Source organism: Mauremys reevesii, linkage group 10, assembly GCF_016161935.1.
Source record: "Mauremys reevesii isolate NIE-2019 linkage group 10, ASM1616193v1, whole genome shotgun sequence".
NCBI classification, from domain to species: Eukaryota; Metazoa; Chordata; order Testudines; family Geoemydidae; genus Mauremys; species Mauremys reevesii.
The window spans coordinates 45,672,745-45,690,910 of NC_052632.1; the positions used below are offsets into that span (position 1 = coordinate 45,672,745).

Sequence of the window (18,166 nt, forward strand, 5' to 3'; positions counted from 1 at the left end):
GTGTAGTAGCTGGAAATCTATCAGACCTGACTACCCAGTCAGCACAGAGGGGCCCCAGTCAGGTTTCTCCCTGGAGGAGCAGCGGAGACTGGAGCTGGAGCTTAAAGCAAAGGAGCTGGAGGAGCAGAGGCTGATAGACCATGCAGAACAGCGGAAGCAAGAGTTGGAGGAGAGGTGGGCCAAGAAGGCCTGCTGGGGGGGTAAGTGGGAAAGGGCCCCAAGACGGCAGTTATGTGGGGAATTCTGATGTTGTTGACATGAACTGTGACTGTATAGATCATTGTTGCAACCACTGTTATATATTTGCAGCAAACATTGTACAAATGTTGTTGAGTGAGGTGTCTATGAAAAGGTTATGATTTGCTGGTTCTGATTATGCTGTTTGTATGTGTGTATCATTTTTGTAGTTAAAATTATGAATACTGGCTATGTACTTGTATCTCAATGTGTTTGATTCTAAGTAGCATTAGTGAAGCATTTGGTCAGCTTCTTGAGAAAGGAATTTTCAGATTAAGTGCCCAATCAAGAAACACTTAACTGATAATGGACCTTGGGAGACGCCAATCCACATGAGAAGTCTTCCTGGGAACATTCAAGGTAGCATGTGAGCAATGGCTGCTCTCCCTGTAAAGAACTGAGTCATGCATTGACATGTGACTTGCCCATGTGACTCCAAACTGCATCTTGCTCCTGTGACTTTCCACAATAAGAACAAAGGAGTCCTTCCACATGGCAGAGACTATAAAAGGCCCTGGAAACCCCTCCAGCTTGTCTTCAATTCTGCTTCTTACCTCTGGAGGAACTTTACTACAATGAAGCTCTGAACAAAGGACTGAATGACCCATCCAAGCTGTGGATGTACTCCAGAGACTTGATTTGAGCCTGCAGTTTATTCCATCACTGCTACAAGCCTTAACCAAGAACTTTGCCATTACTGTATGTAATTGATTCCATTTAACTAGGAGACAATGCAGGCAGAAGCCCAGCTGCAGAGTGGGGGCTATCCAGTTTATTGCACTGAGTGTAGCATGTATGATTACCTGCCCTGTGGGCGGGTGGCGTATGTGTGCAGTCGGTACAAGGAGATTTGTCACAGATTGCAGTGTCACTAGAGGAGGTTTTGGAATTAATTGATAAACTCAACATTAACAAGTCACCAGATGGCATTCACCCAAGAGTTCTGAAAGAACTCAAATGTGAAGTTGCGGAACTATTAACTAAGGTTTGTAACCTGTCCTTTAAATTGGCTTCGGTACCCAATGACTGGAAGTTAGCTAATGTAACACCAATATTTAAAAAGGGCTCTAGAGGTGATCCCGACAATTACAGACCGGTAAGTCTAACGTCAGTACTGGGCAAATTAGCCGAAACAATAGTTAAGAATAATATTGTCAGACACATAGAAAAACATAAACTGTTGAGCAATAGTCAACATGGTTTCTGTAAAGGGAAATCATGTCTTACTAATCTATTATAGTTCTTTGATGGGGTCAACAAACATGTGGACAAGGGGATCCAGTGGACATAGTATACTTAGATTTCCAGAAAGCCTTTGACAAGGTCCCTCACCAAAGGCTGTTACGTAAATTAAGCTGTCATGGGATAAAAGGGAAGGTCCTCTCATGGATTGAGAACTGGTTAAAAGACAGAGAACAAAGGGTAGGAATTAATGGTAAATTCTCAGAATGGAGAGGGGTAACTAGTGGTGTTCCCCCAAGGGTTAGTCCTCGGACCAATCCTATTCAACTTATTCATAAATGATCTGGAGAAAGGGGTAAACAGTGAGGTGGCAAAGTTTGTAGATGATACTAAACTGCTCAAGATAGTTAAGACCAAAGCAGACTGTGAAGAACTTCAAAAAGATCTCACAAAACTAACAAAGAATCCTGTGGCACCTTATAGACTAACAGACGTTTTGCAGCATGAGCTTTCGTGGGTGAATACCCACTTCTTCGGATGCAAGAAGTGGGTATTCACCCACGAAAGCTCATGCTGCAAAACGTCTGTTAGTCTATAAGGTGCCACAGGATTCTTTGTTGCTTCTACAGAACCAGACTAACACGGCTACCCCTCTGATACTTGTCACAAAACTAAGTGATTGGGCAACAAAATTGCAAATGAAATTTAATGTGGATAAATGTAAAGTAATGCACATTGGAAAAAATAACCTCAACTATACATACAATATGATGGGGGCTAATTTAGCTACAACGAGTCAGGAAAAAGATCTTGGAGTCATTGTGGAGAGTTCTCTTATAGAGGTTGGGCTCTGGGAGGCAGTTTGGGTGGGGGAGGGGGTCTGGATTGCAGGCTCTGGGAGGGAGTTTGTTTGCTGGGTGCAGACTCTGGGCTGGGGCAGGGGGTGAGGTGGAGGAGGGGGTGAGGAGTGCAAGCTCTGAGGGAGTTTGGAGGTGCAGGGAGTGGGGGTGCAGGAGGAAATTGGGGGACTGGAGGGGGTGTGTGGGGAGGGGGTGTGGGTGCAGGCTCTGGAAGTGGATGCGGGGTTCGGTACTTACCTGGGGCACCCCCTCTGGCAGCGGCTCCTAGGTGGGGCAGGCCAGGGGGTCTTCACATGCTGCTGTCCCCAGGCACTACCCCCACAGCTTCCCATTGGCCGCAGGGGCTTCACAGCAGGGGCAGCGTGCAGTGGCACAGTTCCCCCTGGGGCTGCAAGGATGTGCTGGCAGCCACGTGGAACAAGCATGAAGGAAGCAGCTCAGCCCCGCTGCGCTGCTGGGTGGTGGCAGGAGCCCCCCAGCTGTTTTAAATTGCCCGGGGGCAGCAAGTGGGGCCGGGGGGAGGCAGGAAACTTAGCTGGAGCTGGGCCCTTGGGCCAGGAATATTCTGGGTCCCCAGGCACCAAGGGCCCAGAGAACTCACCGCACTTGTCAAGAACTTGTTGGATAATCGGTGCCCTGCTGTGTTATTTTCCCAACAGATGTCTGGGTAGTTGAAGTCCCCCATCACCACCAAGAACATAAGGTTGTTCTTATTTACTGACGTCTCCTAATTTGCTAAAAACTGCTGCAGGATGTAGCTAATTTCTGCAGATAGCAGTTTCTTACACTATTGGGTGTGTGAAACTGCTATCTGTAGGAATAAGCTACATCAGATAGTAGCTTTTAGCAACATAGGACCTGTCACTGCTACAAGTAGCACATTCCTACAGAGAGCAGTTTCACACAGCCTATAGTGTAAGAAACTGTTATCTGTAGGAATTTGCTACCTGTAGCAGGGAGAGGCTGTGAATTGTTACCATTAGCAATTACTGATACAAGTGGTTGTTCTTATGTGCTGACTTGTCCTAATTTGCTAAAACTTGACAGTGGTGTGGAATGGAAGCATAAAGTGTTCAACTTCCAAATGACCCAGCCTGGATTGGTTGTAGTGGAATGCGGGACATGTGGAGGATAATTTAAACTCTTCGTTTCCTTAGGGTGCACTTCAATATACTTCTATGCTAGGGCGATCTCTGACCATTACAGTTCAACTCAGCAGGCAGGCACAGGCAGCAATGCACTTGTCCTGTTGCCTTGACTGAGAGAGGTTTCTGATCAAAGGGAGGGTAGATTCCAGCAAGCTCCTGGGGTAATATCTCATTGGAGATGAAAGGGCTTGTTCAGAAAGAAATTTTGAAATCTGTAGGGTAAAGATGAGCCAGATGGGTTTGTCTCCATGCAGCTATATTTTATTCGCTCGGGGCTGGGTAGAAAGGAGAGAGAAATATTTTGGATTTCCTACTTCCCTTACTGAGGACCATCTATGGTCACCTGAAATTTTTCCTGGCAGAAGCAGTTCCTTGTTGCATCGCAAGAGCAGGAACGAAGTCCAAGCAGAGAGAGAGAGTGTGTGTGTATGCATCCATCTTTATTCATTCCCAGCATGCTCTTATATACAACATGATAAGCAATCACAATTGCTAATTAGTTAATTAAACCCACACAGCCGCAGCTGTAACTCATAGGGTAATTATCATTCTACACACCTGTCTACCTATTCACAATTAGCTGGCCAATGAGAACAAGCCCAAGGCCAGCCCTTCACACACAATTCCAATCCAGAAGCCTTCAGCATCTCACATTCAATCCCACATCTCCCCCCTTTATTTACAATCAAAAGAAAAGGGAAAAGGAAAACAAAATAAAAACATTCACCAAACATTTTCAACTTATAACAGCATAACACCACAATCTATCTTAATCAAATATTATGTTATTCATAAAACATTTGCAACTCATAACAGCATAACATTATAACCTATCATAAACAAAAAATTAAAGCTTTATAAGATCAACCTATATGACCATTCAATCCTTAACATATAATTTCAAAAACATCAAACGAACAAAACAAAACACAATAAACAAATGATGTAACCTCTGCAGGACCCCCCCCCCTTTTTTTTTTTTTTTTGAAACATCCCTCAGCTGTCAGGTGATCAAACTGACACTGAGGGTGGTGGGGGGTCTTAAGGAAAAAACATCAAACCACATGACAATACAACAACAATTCTGGCCAGAAAACAGACAACACAAAACATAACAAGGAACATAAAACATAAATCTTAGTTCTAAATAATAATTGCATGGTACCACACAGATTTTCTTTCAAACACAAAAAATCATCTCAAGTGAGTAATTCATTCATGGAGGATCAGACAGAAAAAGTCCTGGCAGAGCTAACAAACAGCTCTCCTCCGGGGGCTCTGGTTCCGCGACATCTGAGCGCGTCTCGTGAGGCTCCTCCGCATCTGCCTGCCGTCACTCCGGAGGACGCAACCAAGGCCGGACCCACCTCGCTGGCATCCACCTGGGACCCGCATCAGTGGCAACACACACATAACCCCTGCCCCACGTTAGCAAGTCAACTGGTCCTTTCCATATTTGCTGCTGATAATCAAACCATTTGACCGAGGGTCGGGGGGCCGCACCCTGCTCTTCCCCAGTCATCCCGCTGACATGTTTAATCGCGGGGGGCACCTGGCTGTTTTTACCAAGATGTAACCAATTAAGCACGTAAAGAGCTTGCAGCAACCGAGCGGCAGGCGTCTTATCCAAGGCGTCTGCCCGCTCACTGCAAATCCCCCCTTTTTGTCTTAAAAGGAGCGCCTTAAAAGAGGCATGAGCACGTTCAATAATAGCTTGTAGTTTGTCTGCTTCAGCCTGAAGGGTTTGGATAAGCAGTTCTTTGGCTTGTAGCTCCTTCTTAATTTCACTCAGCTCAAGAACAGCAGCTCTATAATGACGACGGTTATGTGCTGCATCTACTGTGGCTGCCGCAACCTGCTTTTGAAGGTTATTCACTTTTGACTTTTCTCTTTCTAAGGCAGTCTGTAAAGCTTGAATATTTAGGACTGCTTGAACCCGGAGATTCAGCTGCACCAGGTCTGCCTCTCTCTCTGCTAGTAATGTTTCGGGGATGTTGCTGTGCTCTCGCAAAGCAATGTTAGACTGACCAAGACCAGTGAGCTTCCCCCGTTCATGTTCCAGTTCGAGGGCCAACTTCTTGTTTATTTCTTCCAAACATTTTATCTTTCTCCTGAAACCTCTAGATTCTCGAAGCTCCTGGGTGGTGAGTGAAATTACTTCTTGCAGCTCTTTCTCCGACATCATCTTACTGTGGTTAACAGCCTGCAGCTCTATCTCCAAAGCTTGAATCCGTTCATGGGAAGCCTGGTTATTTCCTCCATCAGCGATTTGTGTATCCCGTTCTTTTTGCACTGACTGGAGGTGGCTTTCTAACTCCACTATCTGCTGGTGAACCTGGGATACTTCTTTCTGAAGTCTTGAGCATTCAACAGCAATGGACTGCTTTTCACTTCGAAGTTTCAGTAACTCCCGTTTTAATTCTTTCACTTCCAAATCCAGCCGCTTCTTTGTAGATTTTAATTCACTAATCAGCTGGTCCTGTGAACTTGCATCTCTTTGATAAGCTTCCACCATTACCTTTTGCTGTAAGAACTGCTCCTTTACTATTTGGGTCTGTTTCTTCAGGCTGGCACTTTCCTGTTGCAGATTTTCCATCTGGCTCAATTGTGCCAAGATTTCTGATACTGCCTCAGTACTTTCACCTAAGAAGTTTGCGCCTTCATCAAGTTCTTCTTTGCTTGCTTTTGCTGCCTGCAGAGCTACCTCTAGGACAATCTTCTCATTCTGCAAATATTGGATCGTGTCATCCTTAGAAATAACATCACCCTGGAATTCCTCTAACCTGGCCACCAGCTCATCATATTGAGTCTGTAGGTCATTTAGGGACTGCTCTTTGGTGTGCAATGATTCTTGGGTTAAGGTGAGCTGCTTCATGAGCACTAGATGCTCTTGCTGTAAAGATTCAAACTGTAGATCTCGCTGATGCAGAATCAATTTAACCTGTTCCAGTTCTCGCTCCAGTGTTACTGCAAAATCAGCCATTTTCTGAAGTTGTCTTCTCTCATCCTCAAACTCCTCCAATCGTCTCTGCGCGGTGAGCCATACTGGACTCAGGGAGAAAACCTCCTTATCGCCTTGAGCCACCGATTTCCAGAGTTCACAGCCCAACCGCTCCCAAACAGTTTTATTACTTGATTGAATGGAAAGTCCCCCTCTTCGTCCCCACCGCAACAGGCAGGATAACGCATCAGAGGGGAACTTTTCTCCCCACCGCTCCGTGATGCGTATCAAATCTGCTGACGCAGCAGTCCCCATATTAGCTACTCACTTCTTGGTTCAAGTGTGCCTCCCTTGTCAGATGCCCTGCGGCTCCCAGCCGCTCGCTCGAACACCCTGCGGCTCCCAGCCACTTGTCAGGTACGTCTCTCTGATTCGAACGTCCCGCGGCTTCCCAGCCGCTCGTTCGGATTCCCTGCGGCTCCCAGCCGCTTGTCAGGCACGCCTCCTCTCTCGGACGCCCTGCAGCTCTCAGCTGCTCGCTCGTGAAAGCCGTGCGCCTTTTTTTTTTTTTTTTTTTTTCCGGCCGCTCGACGCTGGGATTTCAGGCGCGTCCTTCTTTTTCTTTTTATCAATTCAAGTCACCAACACTATCTTCATTCAAGATTGGCAACAGTGGTACTAGTACTTATCTTGTTTTAGTTCTGTTTGCCTTCTTGATAGTTCACGATTTGTCTTCTAGTGACTTCAGTTATGAGTTTAGTTCTCTTTGCATTTCATTCATTTCCTTTGCCTCAGCCTTCTCATACTTTCCTCTCCTTCTCCTAGTGATAACCAGTACAATAATTCCAGCAACAATTACTAGTACCACCACTACAATGACTGCAATAACACCAGCAGTCAGATGTTTCATGGAAAACTCTGGGGGCTTTTCATCAACATAGTAGATTAGAGCTTGATCAAATTTTAGAGGTTCTTCACTGATGTTTATCTGTAGTGTGCCACTCTGAATTAGAGAGTCACCTTTGACATCTTTTTCAAAGTAGTAAGCCACGTCAGATATATCCACACTCTTGGCAGACTTCTGGGAAACATTTTGTTTCAGTTCAATAGTAATATAAGATTTTTCATACACAACATCAGTTATATACTCTGGATTCAGCGAGTAACGCTCCTTAAATTCATTTTTGATGATTTCCTTCAAAAGAGAAGCATCCACAGCTGTACTTCTCTCACTGTGTTTTGTTTCAATGATGATCCAGCTTGTTCTGACTAGTTCACTGCACTGCAAGTCTGTATCACATCGGGGTCACCATTTGTTGCATCGCAAGAGCAGGAACGAAGTCCAAGCAGAGAGAGAGAGTGTGTGTGTATGCATCCATCTTTATTCATTCCCAGCATGCTCTTATATACAACATGATAAGCAATCACAATTGCTAATTAGTTAATTAAACCCACACAGCCGCAGCTGTAACTCATAGGGTAATTATCATTCTACACACCTGTCTACCTATTCACAATTAGCTGGCCAATGAGAACAAGCCCAAGGCCAGCCCTTCACACACAATTCCAATCCAGAAGCCTTCAGCATCTCACATTCAATCCCACAGTTCCTATCTATTTATTACAGGGTCCAAATATGGCTGCCATCACACAGAGGCATTGGTGATGGAGGAGGTGAGAAGAGGGCCAAAAAGTCCTTTCCTTCCCCCATGCATGTGGAAGCCATAATGTTGCTGCTGCCTAAATACCCTGGTGGCAAATGGGTAGGGGCAGAAGGCACTGCCAGCTATACTGAGCACCCCAGAGGAGCCATGCAGTGTGTAGAGTGTATGCTGCTACACCTATTCTGTACTGGTGAGGGCAACCCTCACTCTCCAGTGCTTCCCCTGGCTTCCACCAGCACAAACACCCCTCCTACCACCACTGCTTGAAGATGCATCAACTTCTCCTCCTCCCCACCATTGCTCAAGCATTAGAGCCATAACTGAGCCTGCAGTTGGTAAAGTACTCGTGATCTCTATAAAACATGACACAGGATGATCATAACTGTTGCTGTTGAGAATCTCAAACTCAGACAAACCTTAGTGGGGAGGCAAAGAGTTCTACTGAAAAGCTGACGTGGTGTTTTTGGTGAGGTGAATAGCTCTTTAGAGGTTCAGGCTTCTCACACAAACCAATGAGCCAGCAAAGCAGCCTAGCAAAATGAACAAACCGACCCTGCTATTTACATTAGGAGGATAACTGATGCTGAATCCTGCAGCTGACAGAATGTGTTATAAACAACTATCACACAGAAAAAATATTTCACTGCAGTGTTTTCCACAGAAATTGAGATTGGGGGGGGGTGTTCAAAAATACAGGGGTGGGGTGAGGACCGATGAGGTGTGAGACTGTTAGGGTGATGGTGGCACCATAGTAAAAATTGATAAATGTTTCATGAACACTTTATTAGATTTAACTCATGTTTTTAAATCCTCACACAAATTGAAGTTGGCTATACAAGCCTACTATGAAGCACTACATCTACATACTTCTTGGTTTCTTGTAATTTTGCACAACGCTGTTTAATGAACTTCTCAAATGCAGTGCGTTCATCTTTGGCGGCTTCTCATGTGTCAGATACTTCTAGTCCTTCATGATATGCTCATAATCAGGCAGAAGGGGATCTCTTTCAGAACACAAAATTCTATTCAGTGAGGAAAAAGAATGCTCAACTGTAGCTGTTGTGACTGGGAGTAGAAAGAGATGAATTCCTACTTCATTCATCCCAGGAAACATAGCACAAAAATTGGGTCAAAACAGTAGTGATGAACAAATGTAGATTTGATTTCAACTTCTTTATCATCGTATGATATTCCACTCTGTGTTCAAATTCTCTATTCTGTCCTGATCATATGGCAGCCCCATTGCTGATAGTGCCTCATTCCACTCAATTGTCAGTGTTTTATAAGAAAGACATCTGTAAAATCTACGTAGAGGTTGATGGAATCCAAAAGCTCTTGTGTAGAGATGTAAGAATCAAGTCCGTGTACTTTACTTTTTCAGATGGCTTAACAAACACTTCTTGTCTTCTTCATTTAAGGAGTTAATTAGTCAACTTCTGAACTGAAGTCTTTGCTTCTTCCAGTACATTTTCAATGGCTATCTCTCTGATAAATCCAAGTGTAGCTTCCAGTGCTGAACAGAGATCTACTACTGTTGTAGCAGATGCCTGGATGGCATTGTATAATGACCCAAGTGGTTTCAACAGTAGACTTACAAGAGAATGGCGATTGTGTTCTCTGAATTTAGTAGCAAAAGTAGTCCACCAGCCTCACTACTTAGATCCATCCCATTTCGGTGGATACTTTCCAAGCTGCTAATAATGGTTGCAGTAATTTTAAGACAACAGCCAAGGATCGCTCTTTAGAAAGCCAGTGGATTTTCCCAGGTTGGACTAATTTGAACTTCTGTCCCAATGTTTCGTCTATATTTTCCAAGATGTTCAGTACTTTTGTACTCTTGCTGAAAAAGAGCATAATGAAGACATTTAATATATAGCTTTTTTTAAGCTAGCTTTTTTTAAGCTAGCCTTTTGAAGATTCTGCAGGTTGTACTAGTGCTAGTTGGAGTAGATGGCCTCTGCAGTGTGTATTGGAGAGATTAGAGTTACACTTTTCTCTGAGCAAAGCTTGTACTCCACTATGTCTTCCAGAGAAGTTTGCAGCTCCATCAAATGCACAAGCAACCATCTGCTTGGGGTTCAATTGACAAGCATTTAACTCTTCTAAGATGTGGGTTGTCAGAGATGCAGCTGATGTGTCTTCTATAACCTGAACATCTAGAAATTCATCTACTGACTTATCACTGATATCAAGATAACATAGGCAGTAACTTACTACTTGATACCAATTTGCATCAGTGCATTCATCAGCCATGTGTGCTCATTTTCTGAATGCAGTGAGAGAGTTCTTCACTTTTTCAGCTGCTGAGTCTTTCACTGTTGTACTGCATGCTTCTAACCAGTCAGTTGAGTTTCTTGCAGAAATATAGCTAGCATTTTCTGGTCTTGGTCAGAACCAGTGTCCAACTTCCAGATTAACAAAAATGACAACCCACTTAACATTGGCCTCCAGTTTCTAGTGTATGGTATCTCTTGCTTAAAGAGAAAGTATATTGTAACAGCCATGTTTGTTTGCATAAACTGGAGCAGGCAGGCAGGAAGCCACCTTAGCCCCATTGCACTGCTGGTGGTGGCGGCGGGGGCCCCAGGCCCTTTTAAATTGCCCAGGTGTGGCAGGTGGGGCTGGGGGATGCTCTGGGGAAGGCACAGGGTTGGGGGGCAGCAGGCAGGGCCAGGGGAAAGACCCGACCCTGAACTTTTATGGAGCCAGGCCCCTGTGCTCTCATATTGGTGGAGCATGGGCCCATACAACTCACTGCCCCTGGCTGTTAACTAGCCTCTTGAGGCTGAGGTCTCTGATCTGCCTGATTTGGGCAGGCAGCTGGCAAAGGGGATAGCTTTCTCCTCCAGAAGGAAAGGCAGCTTGATGGGGCTCCTTGGGAGACATGAGGTTAGCACTGAGGCCCCCTTACAAAGAGATTTTAGCGTGTACAGCTTTCTGAAGTCAAATGTCCCCAAGAAAGGGAAAATGCTGGATAGTTGCAATATACCTTGCAGCAGGAGATATCTGGATCCCGTTTGGGAACATCAGCCAGTATAGGATGCAGTTGCCCAGCTCCACTGGCTGCCAGGTTCATTTACAGATGCAATTCAAGGGACTGGTTTTTCACCTACAAAACCCTTGCTGGCTTGTGACTGAGGTAGCACAAAAGACAGCTGCATTGCATCAAACTGTACTGTATTAAACTAAAACAGGCTTTACCCAGAGTCCATTCCCAGCTGTGTCCTGAACTGCATGGCAGAAGAACCTGAACTGGAAATAACAGAGTGCATTCCAGGAAACACAGGAATGCAGCTTGAATTCCTTTTCCCCAAGGGTTCAGAGCCCACTGAAGTAAATGGAAAGACTCCACTGATTTCTAGGGGCCTTGGATAGGGCCTCAAATGAGCAGTACCTGGAGACTAACTCTGGGGATTCTATTCTATTCTTACACTAGCACAGATTTTGTTAGCTGACTTTTTACACGTGTGGCAATGACAGATAAATCTGAGGCTAGAACTGGCAAATCTCAGGCCATTAACCTGAGACTTGTGCTTCTGGGTGTGTTTCTCAGCCCCTCAGGACTACTTCCAAAGCCTCAGCCCCTCCTGTCATGCCACTGCTATGAGGGCTATGGCAAGCAGCACAGACCAGTAGGCCTAGTCCAGGGAAGATCTAAAGATGATTCTAGAGCTCAAGATGCTGCCATTGTCTGTCTTGCCTTAAAGTCACGGATATTGATTATTTCCTGGTATTTTAATCACGTCTATTAGTTTGCAAGCTCATCTTCAAATGGCCAAGAGGAGCTAGAGGAGATGGAAGAGTAAGAGGCTAACCTAGATTTATTTTTTTCAGTTTCCCATGGCAGTTGAGCCATCGCTTACAAACAGAGCTGCCTGCAAAGTAGATTTTCCGTCCCACACTTTTTTTTTTAGATTAAAAAAGAAAAAAATAAGTCCTGAATTAGAATGAACAACCAAAATTTTGACATTTTAATGGAAAAATTGTTTAGACTCAGGTTAATCCAAATGTTTTGTTTTGATTTTGACCATTTTAACTTATTTTCAATTAAATATAGTCTCTGTGAAACAAAGACTTAAAACCCTTTTCTGAAAATGTCAAAATGGGCTGTTCTGATGGTTTTGAAACCTTTTTCTTATCCAAAATGATATCAAAGGACACAATTGTGTGAAATTTTGGTTTCCTTGACATGGGATTTTCCAATGACAAAGTGTTTCAACCAGCTGTACTCTCAACCTCTGTCTCTAGCATTGCCAAAGCTGAGAGGTCTTCAGAGTAGGGAAGAAGGAATTCCACACTGAGGCTGAGACTTCAAGGGAGTTAGTTGCCCAAAACATATTGACATTCAATGGACGTTGGGTGCCTGGGCTCCTTTTGAAGATCACAGCTCATATGGTCAGACCATGAGGCTGTATCTTACAAAAGAGCCACTGCCAATGAACTGAGCCATAATGGAGTCAGTCTTTGAGTCATCTAATGTGGTCTCTAGTCAGTATCCATACCACTCACCCCATCTTCAGTGACTTCTTCTACCTTCAAGGGATTGGCCAGCAATGTGTTTGGGAGTGTCCTAGCATGAGGGATGGTGGCAGTCACAGCAAGGCTTTGAAGATGCAGGGCAAGGTAACAGCAATATCTTGGCATAAATCCACAGCCAAGTCCCACCCCCCCCACACACACACACACACAGAGGCAGGGAAGAACAGCTCTGGGAAGACTTGGCTTAAGGGAGTTGCTCCAGCATTCAGATGTCCACCTCCCTTGGAGTACAGACCCAAAGATATATTCACCTCTTCCCTCAATGTGGAAGAGGGTATGCACAATTTCTCGAGCCCCCCACCCCACCAAGAAATCACATACACTGGGTTGTATTATAAATCAGAAATAAATGTATTAACTATAACAGGTGTATTTCAAGTAGTTAAGGAGGTAGCAGACAGAACAAGGCTGATTACTAAGAAAATCATAGAAGATTAGGGTTGGAAGAGACCTCAGGAGGTCATCTAGTCTAATCCCCTGCTCAAAGCAGGACCATCACCAACTAAATCATCCCAGCCAGGGCTTTGTCAAGCCAGGCCTTAAAAACCTCTAAGGATGGAGATTCCACCACCTCCCTAGGTAACCCATTCCATAAATTAAAATAAAACAGAGCATGCATACTAAGCTTAATACACTAAAGAAACTGGTTACAGATGAGTTCTCACCCTAAATGTGGTTCTAATAATCATCTTCACAGGTGAGATGCCCTTCCACCCTGGGCCCAGTTCTTTCCCCTAGTGACTGGGGTCCTAGTGGGGAGCCAGCTATGGTCAGTCAATTAGGGTGAACTGCAAAGAATGGGGTAGACAATCCCCACAAAGCTGGTGGATATTCCAATACTTATTTTTACCAAGCCAGTGTAAAACAGCTTCTTTATTATCTTATGGGTTACTCAGAAGTCCAAACAACACAGTTCCCTTAAAGTGATGTGGCCTCAGGCCACCATCCAGGTACCCACATCAAATAAGATGAAAATTTCTGTAAATCTTATTTCATCATATAAAAGAAAAGGTTATACCAATCCCAAAGGATCTGACACATTGCCTCCCAGGTTACTGAATATTCCAGATGTTACCTAAATACACGCTACAGCCAATTCTTATTAACTAAACTAAACTTTATTAAAAAAACCGAAAGAGAGAGAGTATGGTTAAAAGATCAATATACATACAGACATAAGTTCAGTTCATTTAGGTGCAGATTCATAGCAGAAATGGTGAGCTTTGTAGTTGCAAAGAGTTCTTTTAGAAATAGTTCATAGATTATAGTCCAATGTCCAAATATCATATTCAGGGCATACCAGCATAATTGGGACCTCAATCTTGCAACTCAAACTTCCCCTGATGAAGCCTAAGCAGATCTGAGATGACAGAATCAGAACCTAAGGGTCTTTTTATGCAGTGTCCTAGCATCCACTTGATCACACAGTCCTTGTTAAATAATAGGCTTTTGATGTAACCTTTTGCTTTTGTAACCCCTTTGGGGTTTAGAGAGCATGGCCCCTTTAAATCTTTTTCCCAAGGGGGAGCAGGAGAGTGAGGAAAAAAGGAGAGAAACTCCGGGGGGGGTGTGTGGCTCTGGAGCTTGGAGGGAGAGAGAGGCAGCAGCCCGCAGGCTCTTGCAAAGGAAGCAGAGAGAACCTGCCTGAAGCCTGGGAAGGCCAGGGCAGCCGATCGGGGACAGCCCAGGACAGGAGCTAGTACGAGCACTGTGCCAGGGAGGAATTGCCTGAGAAGGACAAGCCAGAGCTGGACCCAGTATCACAGTTGCCCAGAGCTGCGTGGGGCTGTGAGTGCTGGGGCTTGTGACTCTGCATTGGGAACAAGGAGGGAGGCTGCTAGCTAGTTAAGTGGGGAGGTGGTCGCTCTGTGCGGCTTTGCAGAGAGCGGCAGAAGAGGGCACCGGAGGGGTTTGTTGGGGGAAAGTTCACTGGCGCTGAAGATGACCAGGAGCACCCAAGCCTCACCACTGGACTGGACCTTTGCTCAGGACTCCTGAACTGTGTTCAGACACATTTCTCGGTGCCTGCCCCTCCAGACTGTGCTCCCACTGGGCCCATGGGGCCTTGGCTTGGATGCAGCCCTGTTTTACTGCTCCCCCTATATTTTCCCTTGTTGTTTTTCTCCTCATCCCTCTGTAAATAAATATATCCCTTTGTTATATCCATTGTACTTTTCCTGTGGGTGTGTGTTCACTGTGGGGGGGTTTGGAACAGATGCCCCTGAGGTGGAAGGGATTTTTCCTGCTGCATGCCTGCGCACGCCTTCTCTGGGGACGCACCAGTTGGAAGTAACGGAGGAGGAGAAGGACCTAGGAGTCCTGGTTGATCGTAGGATGACTATGAGTAGGCAATGTGATGTGGCCGTTAAAAAAGCTAATGCGGTCTTGGGATGCATTAGGCGAGGTATTTCTAGTAGAGATAAGGAGGTGCTAGTCCCGTTATATAAGGCGTTGGTGAGACCTCATTTGGAGTATTGTGTGCAGTTTTGGTCTCCCATGTTTAAGAAGGATGAATTCAAACTGGAACGGGTACAAAGAAGGGCCACTAGAATGATCCAATGAATGGAAAGCCTGTCGTATGAAAGGAGACTTGAGGAGCTCGGTTTGTTTTCCTTAACCAAAAGAAGGATAAGAGGAGATATGATTGCACTCTTTAAATATATCAGAGGGATAAATACCAGGGAAGGAGAGGAATTATTTCAGCTCAGTGCTAATGTGGACACAAGGACAAACGGATATAAATTGTCAGTCAGGAAATTTAGGCTTGAAATTAGACGAAGGTTTCTAACCATCAGAGGAGTGCAATTCTGGAACAGCCTACTGAGGGAAACAGCGGGGGCCAAGGACCTCCATGACTTTAAGATTAAGCTGGATAAGTTTATGGAGGGGATGGTATGATAGGATAACGGGTTTAGTCAATAGGTCAATAACGTGCCACACTGGTAATTAGTACAAAGGGTCAATGTTGGGATATTGTTAGCCTTTTCCAGAGGGTCTGGCTGGAGAGTCTTGCCCACATGCTCGGGGTTCAGCTGATCGCCATATTTGGGGTCGGGAAGGAATTTTCCTCCAGGGTAGATTGGCAGGGGCCCTGGAGGTTTTTCGCCTTCCTCCGAAGCATGGGGCAGGGGTCGCTTGCTGGTGGATTATCTGCTACTTGAAGTCTTTAAATCATGATTTGGAGCATTCAACAGCAGAGTCAAGGGAGAGAATTAGTTCAGGAGCGGGTGGATCGGCTTATGTGGCCTGCATCTTGCAGGAGGTCAGACTAGATGATCATAATGGTCCCTTCTGATCTTGAATTCTATGATTCTATGATTCTATGATTCTTGGCCAGAGCTGCCTGCAGAGCAGACTCCATCTTGGCCACAAGGGCGCTAAAGTTACACTTGGTGGGCCGTACAGGGATTTTGCAGTACACACACGCACACACCTACATTGCGCACCCTGGGCTCTCCTTCACAGAGCAAAGAAACTCCTACGTGTAACTTTAGCGTTCTCACCCCCTGAGCACACTGCGTCCCTGCTCCTCCACCTACCTACCAGCGTTTCCCACCCGGCCGCTGCCAAACATGCTGCATGCTCTGGGAGTTGGGGGGGAGGAGCAGGGGAGGAGGTGGGGAAAAGGCAGGGCTGGGGCGGGGATTGGAGGAAGGAGTTGGAATAGCAGCAGGGTTGGGGCGGGGACTTGGGGAAGAGGCAGGGCAGGGGCGGGGCCTCATGGAAGGGATGGAGTGGAGGTGGGGCCAGAGGCAGAGCTGTGGTTGAGCACCCATGGAAAACAGGGGAAGTTGGCGCCTATCAGGGCCTCCCATGGGGGGGGGGGGAGTGGGGCAAACAAAGCGAACAGCAGAGAGGCAAACAGAAGGAGTTTGCCTGGGATCCCTCTGAGCAGAGGTACGCTAAGTGCTGCAGTAGGGGGACTGCGCTGCTGGGCCTGACTGTTATAAAAAGGCAGTCAGCTGCGAACCAGCTGAGCAGCGAACAGCAGAGAGGCAAACAGAAGGAGTTTGCCTGGGAGTTCGCCTGGAGAGAGCTCTTAGAAGGAAGAGACCATGGATGCTGAGCGATCTGCCGTTGTGACTTGCACAGGATGCGCCATGTTTGTCTTCCTTCCACAGGATAGAAGCCACTTTGTCTGTACAAAGTGCAAGCTGATCTCCATATTGGAGGAGAAGATTCAAGGTCTGGAGAAACGGATATCAACCCTGCGTTCCATAAAAGAAAATGAGGATTTCCTGGATAGACGTCAGGATCAGCTTCAGTGGGCACAATGTTCTGAAGATTCAGAGCAGGCTACACAGCGGGGACAGAAGGCCAGTGAGGATAACTGGCGGCATGTGATATCCAGAAGAGGAAAGAGTACCAGAAACGTCCATGTACCAGAAACACAGATACAGGTGAGCAACCGTTTTCATGTTCTCTCCGCAGGTACTAGTGCAGAGAGTGGAGTGGATGATACATCTGAGGGAACAGAGCAGAAGGAGACTCCACTGATTGGAAGGCATGAGATGCGCCGTCCTAGGGATGGGGGTTCCCCGACCACCACTCCCAGGAGGAGGAGGAGGGTGGTAGTGGTCGGGGACTCTCTCCTCAGGGGGACGGAGACATCTATCTGCCGCCCTGACGGGAAAACCGAGAGGTGTGCTGCTTGCCAGGGGCTAGGATTCATGATGTGACGGAGAGACTGCCGAGACTCATCAAGCCCTTGGATCGCTACCCCTTCCTGCTTCTCCACGTGGGCACCAATGATACTGCCAAGAATGACCTTGAGCGTATCACTGCAGACTACGTGGCTCTGGGAATAAGGATAAAGGAGTTTGAGGCGCAAGTGCTGTTCTTGTCTATCCTCCCTGTGGCAGGAAAAGGCCAGGGTAGAGACCGTCGAATCGTGGAAATCAACGAATGGCTATGCAGATGGTGTCGGAGAGAAGGGTTTGGATTCTTTGACAATGGGATGGTCTTCCAAGAAGAAGGACTGCTAGGCAGAGACGGGCTCCACCTCACGAAGAGAGGGAAGAGCATCTTTGCAAGCAGGCTGGCTAACCTAGTGAGGAGGGCTTTAAACTAGGTTCACCGGGGGAAGGAGACCAAAGCCCTGAGGAAAGTGGGGAAGTGGGATACCAGGAGGAAGCACAAGCAGGAGACTGCAAGAGGGGAGGACTCCTATCTCAGACCGAGAAATCGGGACAATCAGCGAGTTATCTTAAGTGCCTATACACAAATGCAAGAAGCCTGGGGAACAAGCAGGGAGAACTAGAAGTCCTGGCACAGTCAGGGAATTATGATGTAATTGGAATAACAGAGACTTGGAGGGATAACTCACATGATTGGAGTACTGTCATGGATGGATATAAACTGTTCAGGAAGGACAGGCAGGGCAGAAAAGGTGGGGGAGTTGTGTTGTATGTAAGAGAGCAGTATGACTGCTCAGAGCTCCGGTATGAAACTGCAGAAAAACCTGACAGTCTCTGGATTAAATTTAGAAGTATGAACAACAAGGGTAATGTCATGGTGGGAGTCTGCTACAGACCACCAGACCAGGGGGATGAGGTGGACGAGGCTTTCTTCCAGCAACTAACAGAAGTTGCTAGA

At 46.0% G+C, this 18,166-nt stretch overlaps 2 protein-coding genes across 2 annotated transcripts; both read right to left on the reverse strand.

The window, feature by feature from the left end:
* Nucleotides 1-4,760: 4,760 nt before the first annotated feature.
* Nucleotides 4,761-6,683, reverse strand: LOC120373434 (golgin subfamily A member 3-like). The gene has a single exon (XM_039491835.1). The coding sequence runs from the start codon at nucleotides 6,681-6,683 to the stop codon at nucleotides 4,761-4,763; it is 1,923 nt and encodes a 640-aa protein (XP_039347769.1).
* Nucleotides 6,684-7,015: 332 nt separating this feature from the next.
* Nucleotides 7,016-7,674, reverse strand: LOC120373435 (epithelial cell adhesion molecule-like; the record flags this gene model as incomplete). Its single annotated transcript, XM_039491836.1, has 1 exon — nucleotides 7,016-7,674. A coding segment is annotated over one exon (558 nt), but the record flags the coding sequence as incomplete, so codon positions are not given.
* Between the last annotated feature and the right edge of the window lie 10,492 nt (nucleotides 7,675-18,166).